At 44.8% G+C, this 23840-nt stretch overlaps 1 protein-coding gene across 1 annotated transcript in view; it reads right to left on the reverse strand.

Annotated features, from left to right (window-relative positions):
- Positions 1–23840, reverse strand: part of LOC139410110 (glutamate receptor, ionotropic, N-methyl-D-aspartate 3Bb) — a 111254-nt gene that overhangs the window by 18041 nt on the left and 69373 nt on the right. Inside the window, exons 2-5 of the mRNA XM_071155554.1 lie at positions 14815–15455; positions 4715–5807; positions 4431–4576; positions 986–1101 (exon numbers count right to left, since the gene is read on the reverse strand). Coding sequence (XP_071011655.1) covers positions 986–1101; positions 4431–4576; positions 4715–5807; positions 14815–15455 — 1996 coding nt within the window. The remainder of the gene's footprint in view (positions 1–985; positions 1102–4430; positions 4577–4714; positions 5808–14814; positions 15456–23840) is intronic.

A 23840-nucleotide genomic window follows, 5' to 3' on the forward strand; every position in this document is an offset into this window, starting at 1 on the left:
AAAACAGCGTCCAGATGACAGCCTCTTCCACTACTGTTCCACCTCTTCCCCATCCTTCTATTTCCGCTCCTCACCTCTCAAATGAAAGTGACGTGTCCCACGGAAACTAAATAAGCCATATCAATATCTTATGACAGCTCAAGTTTACAGCCCGGCTCCTAGATTCTATATCTCAGTAGGTATGCGATATTGGGTCAGGGTCAGGGAGGGATGCTTCTCTGAAACAGTGCTCTTCAATCCTGGTTGAAGTTGAGACCCACAGGGCATGTTGGCTTTTGTCCTATCCCTGCACAAATACATCTGATACAGATAACCAAGTACTCATCAAGACCTTGGTGAACTGAATTAGGGTTGTGTTATTAAGGCACGCAAATTACGTTTAGTTCAACATTTAAAAAAGTACTAGTATGTCTCCATTTCACGCTGTTTCATGCTGTTTCCTTCCGTTTCATGCAGGGTTGGAGTAAAAGCCTGCACACTCTGTGGGTCTCCAGAAGCCATTACTAACTGCTATAGAAAAGGCTGACGGTGAAAAGAGAACCTTAATGCGTGGACAATGTGGGAGCAGCAATGCAGAAAGACAAAAACAGAAAGGCGAGGCGCGGGAATCTGTTTCCACTTATTTCTCCTAATCCTGCCCCGGCTTCTCAGAGACAGGGGTGTGGTGTTGATTCAGACAAAATAGCAGCAAAAATATTTGAATAATTCCATATTCAAATCAAAAGAATGTGAATTTGAGATGTGGGCAAACTTAAAAACAGGGAGAGGACGGGGAATACAAAACACACAGACAAACAAGTGCATGCCCACCTATACACCGGGGCACTCTCGCACACACACATAAAAATAAATGTACATTGTGACGCACATACACATAAACGTGCACAAGCAGACATACAGCCAGCATATACACACAACAGAAGATAAGAGCCACCAAGTGTGAGGTCAAAACAATACTGTGTTGGGGTGCACAGGGGTTTCTTACCTTCGATGGCGAAGGGTTTGCCCACGGTGAGCAGCTTGCAGTCTGCGTCGATGGACACCTCGTAGTCCAGCAGGGCCTTGTCCATGATGAAGGCATCAAGCTGAGGGGGATCTACCCTTCAACACACAGGGAGAAGGGGTTATAGACAGAGAACAGGGGACAATGGAACGCACCACAAAACGAATGACAACAAAAGTCATGTCCTAAACGCTAGGTCTACACACCAAAATAGGCCACGTCCCAATCGCCACAAACCAAAAAGGCCAAGTTTGAAATAGATCATGTCCCAATCCTACGCACCACACACCAAACAGGCTATGTCCCTAACACACCTTTTACCAGTCCCCACAAACACTCGTCTCTGTACCTCATCCGGCCTTGGGGACATTTCCTCCCTCATTCCAGATGTAGCACATGAGCCTCGTTACCATCATGATTATACTTCATGTCTCAGTGTAAATGGGGGACCGCTAGGGAAATTGGGCAGAAGGAGAATAGTAAAGCAAAGCCATTAATCGCCTGTCTGACCAAACAAGACTGGAATGAATGCAGAGTACACTGACTGAGGCAATGGCAAAATGGGAGAACACCCAAATCAGGCACTCAACTTATTTTATGGCGTGACCCCTGACTAGGCACATTAGCTGAACCAGAGAGGATTATGGGTCATGGGAACTGTCGTAATGCAGGCTCAAGATGTCAAAACAGCGCATTGTTATGTGTGTCAGCTTTCGGGTCATCTGCCTTCAATTGTAAGGAGTGGATGACCTCTTGGGTAAGAAATCGCCTGTGAATATGACTGACAATTTTCTGGCACTTTGGCTGTTTAATCAAACCATCCATCAAACCATCCACCTAGAGGAGTTGTATTGAGTTATTTTGCAACTGAGCCTGGAACACAAGCCACAGGTCTTTGTAAACTCCTGTCTCAAACAAATCCTGCTCATATTGGTTGCCTGAGCGGATCTCTAATATAGACCTGTAAAGAAAATCAACCAGAAGCCTGTTTCGGAGTGGAAGTGGAGACAGGTTGGTCACACGGCCCAGAGAGGCAAGTGAAGAAGGGGACGTTCAACAATGACCTGGCGCAGGTGTCTAGAAGCGGAACTCAAGAAGATCCACTTGTCATGGCCTGAGGCAAAGAATGCGGCCCAAGACCGGCAACAATGGAAAACTTTAGTACAGGCCCTATGTTCCTCCGGGGATGAATAGGAGTAGCCCATTACACTTGTACCTGTATATGGTTGAAAATGGCACAGTTGAACACTAATAAGCGCCTAATTTGGAACGCAGTGGCTGTACATCATGTCAGAGCTCCACTTCACAGCTCTGTATGGGTTTTGACTGACAGCCATCCTGAACTTGAGCACCGTGCTCAACAAAATGATGCCACCATTTAAACAACACTTCACATATATGTTTGCCCATGGGAGAAGTGGTCAGACAGTGACTTTTTGGACCTGAATGCCAAAACATTCAGGAGATAAAGGTGCTCAAAGATGACCTATTTTCCATACCCCAGCATACCATGAGACATCCATGTCTTCATCACTGGAAAAGATAAATGGTTGAGTTTGACATCATTTGAAAGTTTACAAACAGGGTTGTCAAACTATTTCATAATTTCTTGAAAATAATTGATGACTTTTAAAAAAAACAACCTTTAACGTAAATTAGAACCTATTTTTACATCATCTGAGGTTTTTGTGTCGTGCCCACCATTGGTTGAGACACAATGTGCTCTTAAATAGAGGGTGGTTGTCATTTAAGTTATATAAATATATTTCGTAGAATGGACCTATTCCTTCAGAACACTGCAATTCAGCTGGTGCTCCACTGAAATTGAAATCAAATTGAAATCGTAACTTCTAATTACTATCCATGGCCACCGGTCCATCCGCCGTCGAATGTTAACACAAATGGTCATATCTATTCTATTTATATTTCCTTGATTTCAATAAGTTTCTGATGGAGAATTGACAGTATAACTTAAGCCAACCGATATTCCCATTGAAGTCAATATTCTCTGATGTGTGGGCCTCAAAACATCTTTGTGGTACCAATTTCAATTTTATTCCCATTTTAGTTCATTTGTTAGCCAAAACATGACACTCACCCTATATTCAAGAGCACGTTGTGTCTCAGCCAATGGCAGCCACAACACAAAAACCTCAGATGATGTATAATATGGTCTAAGCAACAACATATGCGAATATGAAAAGAAAAAAGTTTATTCGTTTTTAAATAATTGACGTTTAAGGTTAAACAATTTTTTTTTAAAGTATTATTAAAACAGTTTTTTTTCTCTCAATAAATTACAACGTTGTTTGACAACCTTGTTTGTAAGCTTTTAATTGATATCAATCTCAGCTGTTTATCTTTTCCAGTGATGAAGAGATGGATGTCTCATGGTATGGTGGGGTATGCAAAATAGGTCAAATTTGAGCACCTTTATCCCTTCAATGTTTTGGCATTCAGATCCCAAAAACTCACTTTCTGACCACTTCTATAATGGCTAAATATGTATAGAAGGTTTTGTTCAAATAAAAAGGGGTGCTGTCAAAAAGTGATTGTATTCAAAGGGATTTGCCCTTAAAAGTAAGTATTTGCAACACAATACAAAAACATATCTGTATATGGCTACTGGCTAGCATAGTCAAAAGATCTAACAAAGCAAAGATAGGCGGATCCACATTCCACACAGTCACACACACAAGCTCAAATGCCAGCTGTCTTCTCTCCCCTCGTTTGAATTGAACTATAACCTCTTTCATCCACCTGAAGTTCAACCCTGTGTAGAGAGCCATTTTGTTTGTGTTTGCTCCCTTTCACATTTCATCTTTTTTTTAAAGCAATACCACTAGGCTCTCCTCTCCATTGCCTTTCTCTTCTGTCTGCCTGGATGACAGACTTAAGTCTGAGAACCACAACAAACACTTCTCCCGTAGGAGGGAGAGAGGAAGACAGAGAATTCAAAACTCTTTCTTGACAGAGTAGAAAGAGAAAGTATCTATCTACTCTGTGTTCTACTTTATCCACCTCTAGACAAATAACTTCAACAATGCTTATAAGCACTCACAAGAATTTGGGGTGGCAGGTAGCCTAGTGGTTAGAGCGTTGGGCCAGTAACCAAAAGGTTGCTGGATTGAATCCCCAAGCTGACAAGGTTGTCTGTTGTTCTGCCCCTGAACAAGGCAGTGTTCCCCGGTAGGCTGTCATTGTAAATCAGAATTTGTTCTTAAATGACTTGCCTAGTTAAATAAATAGCATTTATTTGGCTATAGAGCAGGAGTGCTGTGGAGCTTCTCTTGGAAACCTACTTCAGAAGCAGCTGCTCATTAGGACCTTGATTAGCTGAATCGGCTATGTGAGCGTAGGCCTGGAACAAATCTTGCACAATCTGTAGTTCTCCATGAGTGGGGTTGTATATGTTTTGATCTCTTACTTGAGGGTGGACACTCCATCAGGTGTGGTGGGCTCATTGTAGCGCCTCATGTACTCATGCATCTCTGGGAAACTCTTCTTCATGTACTCCTCGGCACTGCTCTCCCTCACCGTCCCAAACCTGAAACCATGGGACGGGTGGTGGAGCTAGGGAGGAAAAGAGGGAGGAGGAAGGGAGAGGGGAAGAGAGGGAGATTGGGATGGGGGAAAGAGAGGGGAAAGAGTTAATAATCAAAACAAATAATTACAGACAACATTAAAATAACTATTAAGTGTGGGTCTCACCTTGGCGTCGTGGATCCCCGAGAGCTCCTCGAAGGTCTTCTCGCCGACCATGACGGCAGCCAGGTTGGCTGTATAGCTGGACAGCACCAGCAGGCAGAAGATGGCCCACAGGTTCATCAGAAACCGACCCGTCCAGCACTTAGGAGTCTTGCTGGAGACTGTGCGGCCGAACAGGATGGCGTAGCACAGGTTGAGCGCCGACGAGTAGGAGAAGACCCGCAGGCGGTTGCGTCCGTGTGGCGTCATGCCAAAAGGGCTTTTCCACTCGTAGAGGGTGAGGAAAAGGGCGGTGATGTGCAGTGCCACGAAGATACCCACCCACATGGACCAGTGAAGGGGCCACATGAAGGCGCCAATGGGCGCCGCTGTGTCCTTGCTGCGCACCAGGATGCCTAGCGAGGTGGAGAAGAAGGGCGAGGTGAAGTCAATGACGCGGCTACGCACTGAGTTAATGCTGAATGAGGTGACGGCCATGTCGGCCACGCCATTGAGCAGGTCGCCCACCAGCCCTGTCCAGCGGCCGCTCTTCGACGCTCCATACTTCCCGTCACCCACGATGTACAAGTCGTACTCAAAGCGCAAGTCCTCGGCCAGTTTCTCCAGCAGGTCAATGCAGTATCCGTAGCAACACTTGCTGTAGTCCGTGGGCAGGAAGGTAGAGTTTCCCGAGGCACGCTCGCTGAAGTAGCTCTCCAGCATGTCCGAGCTGTTCGTCCCTGCGTCCAGGCAGTATTGTCCCGCCGGGCAGTTCCCGTCCTCATCGACTTCCCGCGTGAATACAAAGGGGTGCTCCACCAGGGTAACTACCCGCACCCGGCTGTCTGCCACAGGCATGCCTGCCTGCCACCGGCCCCCACTTCTTTGGCCCTCCCCCCGGTCGTGGCCCTTGCCATTGGGACCCTGCCAAAGGCTCTGGTCTTCCACCTTCAGGCGGCCCCCCTCCCAGCTGCCCACCGTCACCCAGGTGGGCTGGCCCACCGCATCCCGCCGCAGGCTCCAGATGTGGAAGCGCTGAGAGGTGAGAACCCGGGACAGGTTCCTCTGCACCGACACCGGCCCTGTCAGCCCCGAGAACGACGTGTTAGACAGGAATCTATGGGCCAGAGGAGATCACATTAGATTCAGACTATTTATTGCATGCACTTGTGAGAGTCCGACGCCAGCGCATAATAAATCACCAGTGTTTCCCATAGATGATTTCTTATGGTGTGGTGGGGGGAGGGGCATGTATGGACTCCAATAGCTTCTTGCCAGAGGGATAGTGAGTCAGACTGTACAGTTTCAAACTTACTGTACAAAATGGATGGACCGTGAACTGCATAGCAGACAGTGACACATCTGACCTGCAGCACAGTCTAGACAGACACCGGTACTGTAGTACAACATGTCAAAACCCGGATTGGCATCTAATTGAAGCCAGACGAATCCACCCTGCACCTGCAGCAAGGCCAACAGTGTATCATCACAACCCTGACTGACAGCTAGATGTTTTCCCCGTGGCTAGGATTAGCTGTTTTCTGCCTGTCGCACTTTGGGCCTCCTCACAGACTGTAAACTCTAGGCTCAGCTTTGTCAAGAAAACTGTCGTGTCCCGCGGGGAACGCCACATCCTTTCTATGTGGGAATGTGCGTCCTATTTGGTTGAGACATTGAACAATGAGATTTCCAACTTTATTCGCCCACTCAAAAAGACAGCCAGAGGTTTGTTGAATTCCCAACGTGTTATCGCTGTGCTTTATACCGATTTAAAAGCAACGCCAATTTCCAATGGAAGAACAATGTCTGATTTTTGGTTTAGATGTCCTCTAAACGTGTTAGCTGCGCTTTCAACCTTTTTAAAAGCACAACAAAGTTTAAATGGGAATACAATGTCTGATATTTGTATTTATGCAACAACTTAATGTGTTATCACTGTGCACAACCATATGACCTGGATTGCAGTTGAGATTACATGAAATGACTGTACATCGTGCAAGTGATCAATGCTGTTCAAGACCTTCAAGATCTGCGACATTTGCATGCTATATTGAACATGCACGCTTTCTATGATTACATAAGAAGACATTTATTGATAGTTACATTAGTCTAGCCTCAAAATGTTGAATAAATACTGTTACATTAGTTTGTAAGATAGCCTTAACTTGAGGCTATTTACTGTATTAGAAAAAGATGATTGAATTGTGTTTTGTTGACAATGGAGGATAGTTTCATCTGAGCCACTGGCTTAATCCTATTCTTTAATTTAAATGTTTGGTTTAGTTGGAGACGTGAATCCAACATACCATTTGATAACTTTGTCAATAGGCTATTTACTGGATTGCAAAGTGATCTTGAATTGTTTGGACGTCAACAAGTTTATCTACAAATGAATAATTTATATGTTGGATTCACATCAGGGGTGGCAGGGTAGCCTAGTGGTTAGAGCGTTGGACTAGTAATCAAAAGGTTCATATCCCCGAGCTGACAAGGAACAAATCTGTCGTTCTGCCCCTGAACAGGCAGTTAACCCACTGTTCCTAGGCCGTCATTGAAAATAAGAATTTGTTCTTAACTGACTTGCCTAGTTAAATAAAGGAAAAATAAAAAAACATCTCCATCTCAAATAAGATTTTTGGTTGAGATGGAGATGTGAATCCAACATTCATTTGAAGACAAACTTGAATTAAAGCCAGACTAAGTGGCACAGATGGAACTATCCAAGCAAAAGATACATCTCCTTCAAGTGTTGATATTTGGTTGCGTTGACAACCAAACACAATGCAATCACCAGTTTGTCTACAATTGGATCACTGACATGTTGGATTCACGTCTCGATCTCAACCCCCCAAAAGTTTAAGGATAGTACTAAATCTAATCTAATCAAACTTTAAATTGTAGTTTAAATAAAGTTTGATTTGATTTGATCCAGGTCATTTGTTAAAGTGCATTTAAAGTTTGATTTGATTTTAGTTTCTTTAACTTTCTTTAACTTTGATATTTGGTTGAGCTGGAGACGTGAATCCAACATATCAATCATTTATTTGTAGACAAACTGGATATTGAATTGTGTTTAGTTGTCAGCGCAACCAAATATCAACATTTGAAGGAGATGCGTCTTCTGCTTGGATAGATGTGTCTGGTTCTCTGTTAAGCCTACCTTTAGGAATGACTTTGATAGCAACGGTGAACATATTTAGTTATTAAGAGGTCTCTCAACATTCATTCTCACGATAACACATTGGTAGTAGTCAGCGACAAATATAAAAGCTGGGCTTGGTTAAAACCCTGGATGGCAGACCAAATTAATAGCTGTAGATCAATTCTCCAATAGGAGGTACTGCCAAACCTATTGTTTGTTGTTTGTGTTTTATAGTTGGTATAACGTTGAACATCTGAAATTGTTTCAAAGGTACAAATTCAACTTTTTTTTATACATGGTTTGTCTAAGTTGAAAATTGGTTACAATGATAACAATCATTGGTTTGAAATTTCAGCCTCAAAACAACAGTTGATGACTTTTTCAAATCCACTAGCCCCCCAATTAGTTACGGCATATGGGTTTAGCTTAGCCTAGCGAAGGGGTCACTTCAGGCAATTCAGATCCAGCCAATCCCATTGGCTAAGGGCAGTTGTGACAGTCATGTTGAGTCACGAGGAATGTGTGCGGCCATTAATAATAGAGGTGGTGCCGCGTGACCGCTGCTGAACTCCTTCCATCGAAAAGAAAAAGGCAGAGGGATGGATGAATCAGAAAAATGTCATTTGGCTCCATACCTTTAGGTAATTAATTTCTCCCTATCTCAGCCTATATAGCCCCCCACCTCAGTCCCACAAGAGGGAAAAGGAGCTGAATGCCATTACATCATTACATTGAAAGGCTATGCGTTTCTCTTTACCAGTAGGTACAGGTTGTAATTACTTAAAAGCCCCCCCCACCAACCTGTACCTTTTGGGTTTCTCTACAGCTCCTTTCTTTACTCACTACCATCCCTCGTGCATTTCTCTCATATTCCATTCCTTCCTCCCCCGAAGCCCTCTTCTCTCTAATAGTTGTTCTGTTATGTAGCTGTTATGTGTCTAAGTGCCATCATGATTATGACACTTCATCATGGAGTTGTTCCTGAGCAAAACGTCGTCGTAAGCTCGACATCGTCGATCTTTACTAGGCACTAGGCACCCAGTGCAATCCCATTAATTTGATGGTCCTCTTAAATGACTTGGTAGAACTGAATATAGTTATAATGGGGTGATTTCCAAAATGTTTCTCATACGCGGAGACGCCGTAATGTTGTAATCATTCTCCTCTGTGTTGAAGCCCCAGGCAACAAACTCTACTCTTGAAGCTTACTGCTCACCACGGGAAAATGGCTTGAATTTTTACGCCAATGAATAAAAGCGATACACCAGTACTCTAGCAGTCCAGCCGCCACCACTTACTTTCTTCATAATTTCCACTATATTCTTTTTCCCAACATGTTTAGCTGAGTCGGGGCACAATTGGGCCCAATTGTAGCTCATCCTATTGTGTTTTTGTGCTGAGACACTGTCTGCATGGCTAGCTTGCGCTGCTGTTGTTACTCTGGTCCATGGCAGATACAGTGGGTGTAAAGCTGTGTGCTGCTGTTGCTCTGCTCTGAGCCACTGAGAGGCAGAAAGGGCTGTGGGCTCTTTTGATAAGGAAGCCTGCCTGCCTGGCTGGCTACCCTATTGGGGAGGCAACTGACTGGAACTCATGAATAAAGCTTAAAGCTCTACCCTCCTCCACTTCATGTTTGTATTCCAGCTGGGTGCGTGCGCACGTGTGTGTGTGTGTGTGTGTGTGTGTGTGTGTGTGTGTGTGTGTGTGTGTGTGACAGGAAGAGAGAGAGTGTGTGCGTGTGTGAGTATCTGTCTGTGTGTATGTGTGTGAGAGAGAGTATTAAGTGTGTGTGTGTGCGTGCATGCGTGCGTGTGCGTGTGAGTATCTGTCTGTGTGTATGTATATACGTATGCATGTGCGTGTACAAACACACTCTAGCCTCACTCCATACACAGGAGGCTGCATCTATCGCTGTGTTTGGAGGAGCTGCTCTGTGGTTAGGGGTGACTAGCAGTCTGACCTCAGCAAGAGATAGGCCTATTTGCAGACTCATGCAAACACTGGGAAAGAACCACTGCTCAACTGTCTATAGCACTTACCAAGTCCATTATAATAATATGGACCCAAAAACACTATATTCAGACACAACTTGGCTAAAAGGAGGAGATGTAAGACTACGTATTTATGTACGTATGTACGGTGCATTCGGAAAGTATTCAGACCTCTTGACATTACCCACATTTTGTGATTGATTGATTAAATGTTTTTTTTCTTCATCAATCTACACACAATACCCCATAACGATGAAGCAAAAACAGGTTTTATACATTTTTGCTAATTTATAAATAAAAAAATGTTTAACTGAAATATCACATATCACAAGTATTCAGACCCTTTACTCAGTACCTTGTTGAAGCACCTTTAGCAGCGATTACAGCCTCGAGTCTTCTTTGGTATGACGCTGCAAGCTTGGCACACCTGTATTTGGGGAGTCTCTCCCATTCTTCTATGTATATTCTCTCAAGCTCTGTCAGGTTGGATGGGGAGCGTGGCTGCACAGCTAATTTCAGGTCTCTCCAAAGATGTTTGATCGAGTTCAAGTCTGGGCTCTGGCTGGGCCACTCAAGGACATTGAGACTTATCCTGAAGCCACTCCTGCGTTGTCTTGGCTGTGTGCTTAGTGTCATTGTCCTGTTGGAAGGTGCACCTTCGCCCCAGTCTGAGGTCCTGAGTGCTTTGGAGCAGGTTTTCATAAATTATCTCTCTGTACTTTGCTCCGTTCATCTTTCCCTCAGTCCTGACTAGTCTCCCAGTCCCCACAGCATGATGCTGTAACCACCATGCTTCACCGTAGGAATGGTGCCAGGTTTCCTCCAGACGTGACGCTTGGCATTCAGACCAAAGAGTGCAATCTTGGTTTCATCATTTCAGAGAATCTTGTTTTTCATGGTCTGAGAGTCTTTAGGTGCCTTTTGACAAACTCCAAGCGGCCTGTCATGTGCCTTTTACTGAGGAGTGGCTTCCAGTTGGCCAATCTACACTTCTGAGTTCAAAACGGGTTCTTCTAAGTACCTTATGGTTCTAGGCACTGAAAATGGCCCCCAAAAGGTTTTTCCAAGAACCCCATAGGAGGTGGGGTTCATCGAGGAAGCTCCTTAGTTGGTGTGGGTTCTTGCAGGATCCTAACTGCCAAACGTAAACATTTGGATTTTAATTTGAAAGAACAGCAGGTGCAGGCACTTAACTGAAAAATGTAAAGATCTTCTCAATTTAAGGTAAGGTTTGTCCCTTGTATGATCTACATTTATATTTTTTTATGGTGATACCATCTATCTTTTCATATTTGTGCAAATCTTTCTAAAACAGAAAATGGACACAATTCAATGGATATTAATCAACAAAGAGCTACGCATATGTAGGCTATGAGAATATGTTGAAGGCTAGCTGTATTGGGTGCAGATGACTGAACTGCTCACTTTGGTGTCTGTGTCTGCAGGTATACAGACAAGGAGGCATACAAAGGTATGTCAATTGGTATTGGTATGTTATGCACATTTACCATCCTCCCTTACCTATTCAATGAATATCCCATAGGCCTCTACATTATGGACAAGGTATGTGTATGAAAACCATGTTTTGTTAATTACGTTTTGGGGGATTGACAGACTCCACCCTCCCTACACCGCGGATGAATATAACAAGAAACCTGTTCGATCACCACGCACTGCAAAATCATACTGGCTATGGATTAAGAAATTTGTCTTGGCCCCTAAGACTTTCAGAAACTTTTACAGACGCACAATTGACAGCATCCTGTCGGGCTGTATCACCGCCTGGTACGGCAACTGCACCGCCTGGAACCGCATGGCTCTCCATAGGGTGGTACGATCTGCTCAACGCATCACCGGGGGCACACTGCCTGCCCTCCAGGACACCTACACCACCCGATGTCACAGGAAGGCCAAAAAGATCATCAAGGACAATAACCACCCGAGCCACGGCCTGTTCACCCTGCTTTCATCCAGAAGGCGAGGTCAGTACAGGTGCATCAAAGCAACACGGCAGAGGATATAGCCATTGGACTTGGGGCTCTGCTGGGCCTTTATCTCATATTTTGATTTTTGCCACTAAAATCATAATTAACACTGAGAACTAAAATATTGTGTTATTGTTATGCATATTGTTATCATTAATAATAACAGGGGGGGGTAGTTCAAAAATGAACTCACAAAACGTTCTTCAAAACGTTCTTCGGGGATCCATTAAGAGGGATACTTAGAATAACTTATAGGGGTTCCCCTAAACCCCTAAACGATACTCCAGGAACATTTTATTTTTAGAGTGTACCATAAAGGCCTGTTTGGGGGAGTGCTGCTCTTCTGGAAGGTTCTCCCATCTCCACAGAGGAACTCTAGAGCTCTGTCAGAGTGACCATCGGGTTCTTGGTCACCTCCCTGACCAAGGCCCTTCTCCCCCGATTGTTCAGTTTGGTCAGGCAGCCAGCTCTAGGAAGAGTCTTGGTGGTTCCAAACTTCTTTCATTTAAGAATGATGGAAGTCACTGTGTTCTTGGGGACTTTCAATGCTGCATAAATGTTTTGGTATGCTTCCCCAGATCTGTGTGTAACGACGTTCGTCTGTAGGAGGAGAAGCGGACCAAAAAGCAGCGTGGTGGTTATTCATGTTCTTTAATGGAAAACTGAACGATACATGAAATAACTCAAATCTACAAAACAACAAACGGAACGTGAAAACCTATACAGCCTATCCTGTGACAACAAACACAGTGACAGGAACAATCACCCCGCTGCTTTTTGGTCCGCTTCTCCTCCTACAGACGAACGTCGTTACAGAATCACCCACCACAACAGGACCAAGCGGCGTGGTAACGGGCAACAGCAACAGCAGCAGCAGGAGAAGGAACAGAGGCAGCAGCAGCAGGAACAGCAACAGCGAGATCAGGATTTTGGGACATGGGAGCAGAATCTGGACTACACAACTTTGGAGGAGATAGACAGGTGGGCGGTCGACCCAGGGAGAGTGCCGGAGCCCGCCTGGGATTCGATGGAACAGTGCGCGGAAGGTTACAGGAGAATGAGGTTGGCGAAGCAAGCACGGCGGCGCGGACGGAAGCCCGAGAGTCAGCCCCAAAAATTTATTGGGGGGGGGCACAGGAGGAGTGTGGCAGAGTCAGGAGTCAGACCTGAGCCAACTCCCCCCGTTTATCGTGAGGAGCCAAGGAGGAGCTCAGAACCAGAGCTGGTGTTGGAGGTGAGCGAAGCAGAGACTGTGAAGGAGTTAATGGGGAAATTGGAGGAGAGAGATATGAGGGAATTGCTGGTTTGGTGCATGAGGCACGACATTCGCCCGACGGAGCGTGTCAGGGATTTAATGGCACCGGGGTCAGCTCTCCATACTCATCCTGAGGTGCGTGCGAGGGGTCTGGTGAAGACTGTGCCAGCCTCACGCACCAGGCCTCCTGTGCATCTCCCTAGCCCTGCACGTCCTGTGCCATCTCAGCACTACAGTGCTCCTAGCAGTGCTAACTGTGGCGGGCGTGGTGCTGGTCAGGCACCGTGTTATGCAGTTGTTCGCACGGTGTCCCCAGTACGCGTGCTTAGCCCGGTGCGCTACATCCCAGCTCCCCACATCTGCCGGGCTAGGGTGAAGATCCAGCCAGGGCGGTTGGTGCCAACCCTGCTCTCAAGATCTCCAGTACGCCTTCACGGTCCGGTCTATCCGTCACCACCTCCACGCACCAGCCCTCCGGTGGCAGCCCCCCGTACCAGGCTGTCTCTCCGGCCCATCCTTACAGGGGCTTCCTCCTCTCCAGCGCTGCCGGAGCCTCCCGCCTGTCCGGCGCCGCTGCCGGAGCCTCCCGCCTGTCCGGCGCCTCTGCCCGGCGCCTCCCGCCTGTCCGGCGCCTTCCGGCCTAGTATGGTTCTCAATCAGAGGCAGGTGTCATTAGTTGTCTCTGATTGAGAATCATACTTAGGTAGCCTGGGTTTCACTGTGTGTTGGTGGGTGATTGTTCCTGTCACTGTGTTTGTTGTCACAGGATAGGCTGTATAGGTTTTCACGTTCCGTTTGTTGTTTTGTAGATTTGAGTTATTTCATGTATCGTTCAGTTTTCCATTAAAGAACATGAGTAACCACCACGCTTCTTTTTGGTCCGCTTCTCCTCCTACAGACGAACGTCGTTACACTGTGCCTCAACACAATCCTGTCTCGGAGCTCTGACATGCACTGCTAACTGTGGGACCTTATATAGACAGGTGTGTGCCTTTCCAAATCATGTCCAATCAATTGAATTTAGCACAGGTGGACTCCAATCAAGTTGTAGAAACATCTCTAGGATGATCAATGGAAACAGGATGTACCTGAGCTCAATTTCACAGTCTCATAGCAAAGGGTCTGAATACGTATGTAAATAAGGTATTTCTGTTTTTTATTTGTAATAAACTTGCAAAAAAAAAAAAAGTTTCACTTTGTCACTTTGACAATGTGTAGATTGCTGAGGAACATTTTTGATTTAATCCAATTTAGAGTAAGGCTGTAACGTAACAAAATGTGGAAAAGGTAAAGGGGTCTGAATACTTTCCGAAAGCACTGCATGTACAATATATATGTATGCGGCAGGTAGCCCAGCGGTTAGAGAGGCAAGCCAGCAACTGGTTCAAATCCCGGGTCCGACAGGAAAAATCTGGTAGGAAGAGAGCCGGCAACCGGAGGGTTGCTGGTATTAAATCCTAGATGCCATTGTCTGCCGTTGTGCCCTTGAGCAAGGCACTTAAACCCCCACAACAACAGCTCTCTGGGTGCCCAGTGTGGCAGCACCCCGCTCCTCTCCAAATTCTGTGTATTTATGTGTGTCTTTCGGAGGGGTTGGGTTAAAAGCGGAAGTCAAATTTCAGTTGGACGCTGTGTGCAATTGACCAATAAAGTGATCTCAAACTTAATGTGAGTGTGTGTATGTGTGTAAAATAATCCTTCAAACCTCCAGAGACTTTGTGAGTCAAAGGTTAAAAGTGAACCAGCTTTACCTGGCGAGGTACTGTCCGGACGAGGGCACCTCGTGCTTGTTGGGCTTGTCGTAGCAGTTGACCATGTTCTGGATGAGCGCCAGGTCGGGACGCACCACTGTGGCTGCTGCCACAGCTTGGCCCACCAGCTGCAGCGCGTCGCGGATGTAGAAGTCCAGCGGCTTGCGCTCCACCTCACCGTAGGCCAGCAGCCCCAGGGGCAGGCCGATGGAGTGCAGGGTGTCGGGGCTCAGCGGGTAGCCCAGCACCCAGTGCACTGTGGGCAGCGTAAGCCCCAAGTCCTGGGCACTCCGCAGCACCGCCGCTGCACACTCCGGGTCGGCCCCGAACAGCAGTACCGCGGCCGGTGGCAGGATCTGACTTGGCCCCTGTCCCCGGAAGTGTTCCGAAAGGAAGTCCTGGATTTCGGATTCTGTGGGCCCGGCCCGGGTGAGATTGAGGAGGGCTCGGAGGTGCCAGCGGGTGGCGCCCCAGCCAAGGCGGCTCTGGAGCTCCAGTAGTTCCAGCAGGCCAGCCTCCTCCCAGCCCTGGCACAGCACAGCCATGCCCTCCTGCCAGCCGCTCCGCTGGAGAATAGTCAGCAGCAGCTCTGACAGGCCTGACGGGGGGATCCGCGTAACCATCTGCAAGTGGAAGCGGTTCTGGGAGGAGAGAGAGAGAGAGAATAAGAAAGATTGTCAGATCTAAAGAAAAGGACTGGAGCATGAGTCACGCAATTGCTATAATCAAAGATAGCATTGCTCACCCTTTGTGAAGCACAGCTTTGTGAGGGTATGCCATCGTGGTTATGTTACATTTGGCAGAGCAACCTACACACTGTATTGACTTTACACTCTCTTCAGTATGACATTTGCTTATAAATGAGCTGTGAACCATCTATGTAGGGCTTATAAAATGCATTATGAAGGCTTCATTTTCAAAAAGGAAAATAGATCAAGCTGGATATAAGAACCAAAACAAATTATTCAGTGAAATATTTTCGGAGAGACTACAACTCGACTCACTGACTCAAATTCAAATCTTTATAATCCCCTTTTCATTAAACAAAACTTTGAGCTTATGCTCTCTTTAGTCACACGTTGACTCAAAAAGCAATATCAACAGATGAAAGTGCCGATTTCAATCCATCCGTTTCAAAAGCCTTTGATAACCACCACAAAGTTGGGCTACCCGTCTTCATAACCCTCCCTGACATGCTGCTCATTTGCTTTGCTGCAACAAGCACTACAGGAGAGATGGAACGCACAAATTGCAATTCATGCTTTGTCTCGTCAGGTTCCCCCCTTGTGTTTGTGGGTCTCCGTTCATGTCTTCCCCTCTCTCTGACTCCCGCAACCTCAAACGTTACATTAAGCAGACGCTCTTATCCAGAGCAACTTACAGTTGTGAGTGAATACATTGTCATCCTTTTTTTCGTGCTGTCCCCCCATGGGAATCGAACACACAACCCTGGCGTTGCAAGCTCCACGCACTACCAACTGAGTCACATGGGACCCAGTCACTGGGACCAGTGCATCAGCGGAGAAGTTGGAAGGTAAATGTTTGACACACGTATGTTTGCAGGCAGCATCCACAAAGCATTTCAATGACGCGCAGCAAAAGTTTCAGTATTCTTCTGCTCCAGATAGAGAGATCAAGGCTTTGTTTCTCCTGGAACTGAGGGAGAAGTAGCTTTGTAGTCAGCCCCTCCCCTTGGCATAGAGGAAAACAAAAAGAGCTGATCGTGGACTTCAGGAAACAGCAAAGGGAGCACCCCCCTATACACATCGACGGGACAGCAGTGGAGAAGGTGGAAAGGTGGAAAGGTGGAAAGTGTACATATTACAACAAACTGAAATGGTCCACGCACACAGACAGTGTGGTGAAGAAGGAGCAACAGCACCTCTTCAACCTCAGGAGGCTGAAAAAATGTGGCTTGTAACCGAAAACCCTCACTAACTTTTACAGGTGCACAAATGAGAGCATCCTGTCGGGCTGTATCACCGCCTGGTATGGCAACTGCACCGCCCACAACCACAAGGCTCTCCAGAGGGTGGTGCGGTCTGCACAACGCATCACCGGGGGCAAACTACCTGCCCTCCAGGACACCTACAACACCTGATGTCACAGGAAGGCAAAAAAGATAATCAAGGACAAACCACCCGAGCCACTGCCTGTTCACCCCACTATCCTGCAGAAGGCGAGGTCAGTACAGGTGCATCAAAGCTGGGACAGAGAGATTGAAAAACAGCTTCTATCTCAAGGCCATCAGATTGTTAAACAGCCATCACTAGCACAGAGAGGCGGCTACCTACCTACAGATTGTTATCATTGGCCACTTTAAGAAATGGAACACTAGTCACTTTATTAATGCCATTTTAACAATGTTTACATGTCTCACATTATTAATCTCATATGTATATAATGTCTACTGTATCCTTCACAATCTATTCTTTACTATCTATTGCATCTTAGCCGCTCTGTCACTGCTCATCCATATATTTTATACTTATATATTCTCATCCCATTCCTTTACTAGATTGTGTGTATTAGGTTATGTTGTGGAATTGTTAGATACTGCTGCACTGTCGGATCTAGAAGCATACGCATTTCGCTACACTCACAATAACATCTGCTAACCATGTGTATGTGACCAACATTTGACCAACAACATTTTATTTGATTTGAATAGACTGATGTTGCCCTCTAGACCAGGGGTGGGAAACTCGCTAGACCAAGGTTGGGAACTCCCTTTGACCAGAGGTGGGCAGCTCCCTTTGACCAGAGGTGGGCAGCTCCCTTTGACCAGAGATGGGCAACTCCCTTTGATCAGAGGTGGGAAACTCCCTTTGACCAGAGGTGGGCAGCTCCCTTTGACCAGAGGTGGGCAGCTCCCTTTGACCAGAGATGGGCAGCTCCCTTTGACCAGAGATGGGCAACTCCCTTTGATCAGAGGTGGGCAGCTCCCTTTGATCAGAGGTGGGCAACTCCCTTTGACCAGAGGTGGGCAACTCCCTTTGACCAGAGGTGGGCAACTCCCTTTGACCAGAGGTGGGCAACTCCCTTTGATCAGAGGTGGGCAACTCCCTTTGATCAGAGGTGGGCAACTCCCTTTGACCAGAGATGGGCAACTCCCTTTGACCAGAGGTGGGCAACTCCCTTTGACCAGAGGTGGGCAGCTCCCTTTGACCAGAGGTGGGCAGCTCCCTTTGACCAGAGGTGGGCAACTCCCTTTGACCAGAGATGGGCAACTCCCTTTGACCAGAGATGGGCAACTCCCTTTGACCAGAGATGGGCAACTCCCTTTGTTTCATGAGCTGCTGAAAACGTACGCTCCACAAGTAGTGTGAACCAAAAAAAGGTCATAAATGTGTCTGTAGTTCACGTTGAAGTGTACTCTGCACCTCTTTTTTTTTTAAACATACTTGTTAAAAGAATACGACTTTCTTTCTACCATCTCGACATTGCTTCTCTTTTTTTTGTGGGTTGTGTTGTCCCTTAGAAAGAATGGTGTGCAGATTGTCCACCTTTTGATGAGCTAAAGCTCAAAATCACAGCGTACTAATGTGTCAGTTAGTGTTAGTTCGTCAGACTTGACGATGACATACACAACGGCACACAACCAAAAAATCATGTCATCAAAGCATCTTACCTCTTATGAATACTCATAAGTACCTTTTGTGCCAGTTTTCACCAAAGCCATGTGAGGGGTGTTTATTATATCATTTATTATAACTACCAAACCAATCCTCTAAGTCAAAAAAGTATACCCACACAATGACTGTTAACTCCAAATAAAAGAGAAGGATTATCGTTATTTGTGCCACATCTCAACCATATCTTCACCAAGCTGGATGTAGTACAGTTTTAAAAAGCCACTGATTCTTGATTTCCATCCAATTGGTGACAAGTTTTAAATATGCGCATTTTCCTACCAGAGGTTTCTATCAAATTGACTTGTTGCAGATAAAAGGCTGTGCGTGATGACATAGTGCACATACAAATATATTTAGCTATTGATTTCCAATGTACCTAATAAAAAATACAAGTTAAATAGGGCACACTTGCATTTTAAACTCTGATGGTGTTCTCACAAAAAAAAAGCGTTATATAGCGTGTGCCCACTTTGGTATCTGCGCGCTGTTGGCTAGAGTGCACGTATATAATGAGATTATTACGGGCAAAAGAGCAAGATAATTTGTATTTGTCAAACGGCAGCCAGGCATCGATGGTCATGTTACTAAAATAAGACCCTCGATATTTATTGAAAAGGAGCATCAAGCTCATCACCTTGCACTTTCACCACCCTGTGAAGTTCATCAAATTGTATTTAATCTGTAGCGAAATAAACGACATGCTTCCCAGTCGTAGTGGGAGAACCACACAACATATCATCGTGGGACTCCCAAGTTTACTTCGATATGATAGTTATTTTATCAATGTTTGCGCATAAAAGCGTTTCCACAACATTCCTCGCATAATTAATTTTACATACACAAACGATCCCACCTTTTCTAGCGTATTTTGTTTTGTCGACATTTGAAAAGTGTACCAAAACATTTCCTGTTTCCATCAGGCCTGTCATGAAACATGTACTTGACTCGCATAAAAAGGTTGGATGGAAAGCTGGTTAGTGATTTATAAAAATCCCGCACATTGGTTGATTCAATCAAATATCCGGCATTATTTCTCACCCCATGTGAATAGATTATTTACAATGTCATTATCCTTTTCACAGATGCACTAAACCCAGTCCGTCACCAATTCAATGAAAACCCTCAATAACATCTCACTGAGACCACAGGAGTATCCCACATTTGAGTTCTTCCTGTCTTGCAAAGCCGTTTGAAAATGACAATATAGAGAGGTGCATTATACAGGTACTCTCAGAGAACATAGAGGTCAACAAGGGTAACTAATGGCTCCAGTAACCTGAGAGAGGACAAAAGGACAAGGACATCATCTCATAGTGTTTGATTGGAACCTGGAACTACAAAGGGAGAAGAAAAGAGAGACGGAAATAGTGGGTGACCACAGAATGACAGGATCCATTTAGAATCCAATCTTTCTTAGTCCTGGAAATGGAAATAAATGGAAAAGGGAAATTGAGGGAATGAAGATTTTAAGATTCTGTCCCAATTCCTTTACCACACAGCAGCAGCCAAAAATCTTTCTCTAACATTTTACTTACAGACAGTGGGCAGTCATAATTGTGACCCAGGGGGTTCTGGGTACCTCCATCACAAATCCGGACATAAACATTAAGTATATGAAGGTGTGCATCCCCATAAGAGTTACACATTCTTATGTTGGTACAGCCAACTATTTCTAGAGCATCCCCCAGGAGTCACTGTGTAATTCATTCTAATACTGATGATGACAGGGGGAGAATATGGTGAATGGGAAGTAGACTAGAGGACACTGATAAGTGTTTGCACCTATGCAAAGTTTGCTCCCGTCTTTTTCAAAAGGAAATAAATGACAAAGATTTTTTTTTAAACACGAGACTGTCTTTATCTACCCTTTCCTTTTAGATCTTATCCCTCCCCCAATATCCTTGTTTTATCTTTAGTTGAAACGCTTCTGTTTTGCTCCCCCCCGGATATACAGAGCCATGAACCTCCCTTTGTTTACACTTTACCTTCCGATCTTATCTGTCTCCCAACACTTGTTTTACCCTTGGTTCAAACTGATATATTTTATAGCCTGTGGAATAGGAATATAGAAGGCACCGGTGTGAAGGCTGAGTAAATCCAGCACTAGAGAAAGGACAGAGTTCAGATAGATATGGAATAGAGGTGAGTGAGGTGGAGCACCCAAGGTTCCTATTTATTCTCTGTCCTATGATATTATTTTTTAAATACCGCAACCATTTTTATTTTTCATTTATTCATGTTTGATAGAATCGTACAGGTCGGAGGTCATTCAGAGTTGAGGCAGGAATCATAACGTCATGTCAGAAGGAGTATCCCTGCAAACAAAAATACGTCATTAGGACTTACCCAGAACATCACAAAATGGTTGTCTAAAGTGGTCAGGACGTTGTGTCATTGTTCATGAGGTTTTGTCTAGTTCCTGGATTGTCCACGGGGACATCCCCGAGGATGTTTTTAGGACGTTTTTGGGATGTTGTGTCATTGTACCCTGGAGATTTTGTCTAGTTCCCGGTTTGTCCCGGGGATGTCCCAGAGGTTGTTTTTAGGACATTCTAGGGATGTTGTGTCACAGTGCCCGGGAGGTTTTGTCTAGTTCTCAGTTTGTCCCAGGGACATCCCAGAGGACGTTTTTCGGACGTTCTTGGGATGTTGTGTCATGGTGCCCTGGAAGTACAGTTGAAGTCGGAAGTTTACATACACTTAGGTTGGAGTCATTAAAACTCATTTTTCAACCACTCCACAAATTTCTTGTTAACAAACTATAGTTTTGGCAAGTCGGTTAAGGACATCTATTGTGTGCATGACACAAGTACTTTTTCCAACAATTGTTTACAGACAGATTATTTCACTTATAATTCACTGTTCCAGTAAGTCAGAAGTTTACATACACTAAGTTGACTGTGCCTTTAAACAGCTTGGAAAATTCCAGAAAATGATGTCATTGCTTTAGAAGTGTCTGATAGGCTAATTGACATCATTTAAGTCAATTAAGTCACCTGTGGATGTATTTGAAGGAAGAACACCATCCCAACCGTGAAGCACGGGGGTGTCAGCATCATGTTGTGGGGGTGCTTCACAAAATAGATGGAATCATGAGGTAGGAAAATGTGGATATATTGAAGCAACATCTCAAGACATCAGTCAAGTTAAAGCTTGGTCACAAATGGGTCTTCCAAATGGACAATGACCCCAAGCATACTTCCAAAGTTGTTGCTAAATGGCTTAAGGACAACAAAGTAATGGTATTGGAGTGGCCATCACAAAGCCCTGAACTTAATCCCATAGAGAATTTGTGGGCAGAACTGAAAAAGTGTGTGCGAGCAAGGAAGCCTAAAACCTGACTCAGTTACACCAGCTCTGTCAGGAGGAATGGTCCAAAATTCACCCAACTTATTGTGTGGAAGCTTGTGGAAGGCTATCCGAAATGTTTGACCCAAGTTAAACAATTTTAAGGCAATGCTACCAAATACTAATTAAGTGTATGTAAACTTCTATCCGACTGGGAATGTGAAATAAATCATTGTCTCTACTATTATTCTGACATTTCACATTCTTAAAATATAGTGGTGATCCTAACTGACCTAAAACAGGGATTTTTTAGTAGGATTAAATGTCAGGAATTGTGAAAAACTGAGTTTAAATGTATTTGGCTAAGGTGTGCGTCAACTTACGACTTCAACTGTATGTCTAATTTCCGGCTTGCTCCAGGGACGTCACCTGATTGTCACAAAGAAAAGGGGTGTTATGTTTTGCTGACTGGAGATTATCTGACCAATGTCATATCCCTCATACCGATCTCTCTGCACTCACGCAAATATAGATATTTGCAGTATGTAGCCAAAGAGCAAGCTGCAAATGACCCGTCCAGGAACTCACTTTGGAGCCTTCAAACACATTTGACTTCTAAAAAAGAAAGAGGTTCTGATAGACAGTGGGCTTTGTGTCTAATGCATACTCCTCTACTCAGCACAAACCTGAATGTATATTCTACATTTCAAGTGTTTATCTGCCTTATAATAGTTTAGCCAAGTGCATCGTCAAGTTCAGGCCTATAGCTAAGAACTTCCACAGTACTCTACAGATCGCTCAAACCCAAGTGAGCGCGACCTGAATATGAACAACAGGGAATATGCAACTGTGGAGATGCTTCTCATCTGAGTTTAGGCTTTTTTAATTGGTTTCTTTGTGAATGTTCATCCTGTTCAGACAGGAGTAATATCTCAGTTGGAATGTGCCTACGTGGGCCTATAATTTCAAGTGTGGAATCTTGCCAGCTACCACAGCATAAGAATATCAACCCGCTCCATATATAGTCATTTTCTGAAACTATGGCCAATCAAGTCATTGTTATCTACGGATATAAGATCTTAAGTTGATTACCCTGTTGCAGGACATGTTTTACTTAGTGTATTTTAGGTTTAAAAAGGCTTCTGAAGTTTGTAATTTCCCACTTTTAAATTTCAGACATGATTTTCCCCTTATGAAAAATGTACCAACCCCCTACCAAAAATGTCCATTATTTATAATCCACATAATAATTCAAATCTCCTGCTTCTGAAGGATACTTTTCCTGCTGTAGCAAGCTGTCTCAAACGAAGATCCGATATCTGTACGACTACCATAAAAGCCATTTCGAGAGTGATTGCTCATCATGACAAATGTAGCATTAGATCATGTTAGAGTAGTAACATCGCAGTAATAACATAGAACAAATTGTATTCCAGGGGGCTTCATCTGACGATTTTCTCATCAATGATGGAATCCACCAAGAGGGATTTAAAACCAGTCATGTGTAATGTGCTGAAAACTCTTAAGCCGTCTCTCCGGTATAAAATGCAGACTAGCAGCTTGATTAGCTTCTCTTAACCAAGCCTAGCTAAAAAAAAAAAAAAGAAAATGGTAAAACTGTTGAAAGGTGCTGGTAGTTCGTGTTGGTCGGTCTGAGACCGGGGTTGCATAGAAATCTGATCTACAAATCACCTCAATCAGAAAGACTATTGAGCTGCCTTTGCACATCCTTATTGTGAAAAGATGATCAAATCTGTGAAACACCTCGTTAAAGCCACGCCACAGATGAGGTGGCAGTTACCAATCAATCAACAAACAAATAAGTTGGTTGCCACAGAGTTCAACAAACACTGGCAGTTACATTCACCAAGACCCACCACTTAGTTTACAAACAAAAGTTGCTCAAAGTGGGTGAAGACAGATCGAGGAGTGTGACTTTAAGGCCAACCCTCACGAACCAGCAGGTGGTGAGAAAAAGCAATGGTACTTTCTCCAGCAGCACTGCTATTTTCTGAAACAGTACATTACATTAGTCTTCTGTGAATGGGAAGTAGCATAGAGACACTGGGAAGGTTCAAACCTGACTGGAGCGAAGACAAAAGA

This window comes from Oncorhynchus clarkii, chromosome 5 (assembly GCF_045791955.1).
Source record: "Oncorhynchus clarkii lewisi isolate Uvic-CL-2024 chromosome 5, UVic_Ocla_1.0, whole genome shotgun sequence".
Classification (NCBI taxonomy): domain Eukaryota; kingdom Metazoa; phylum Chordata; class Actinopteri; order Salmoniformes; family Salmonidae; genus Oncorhynchus; species Oncorhynchus clarkii.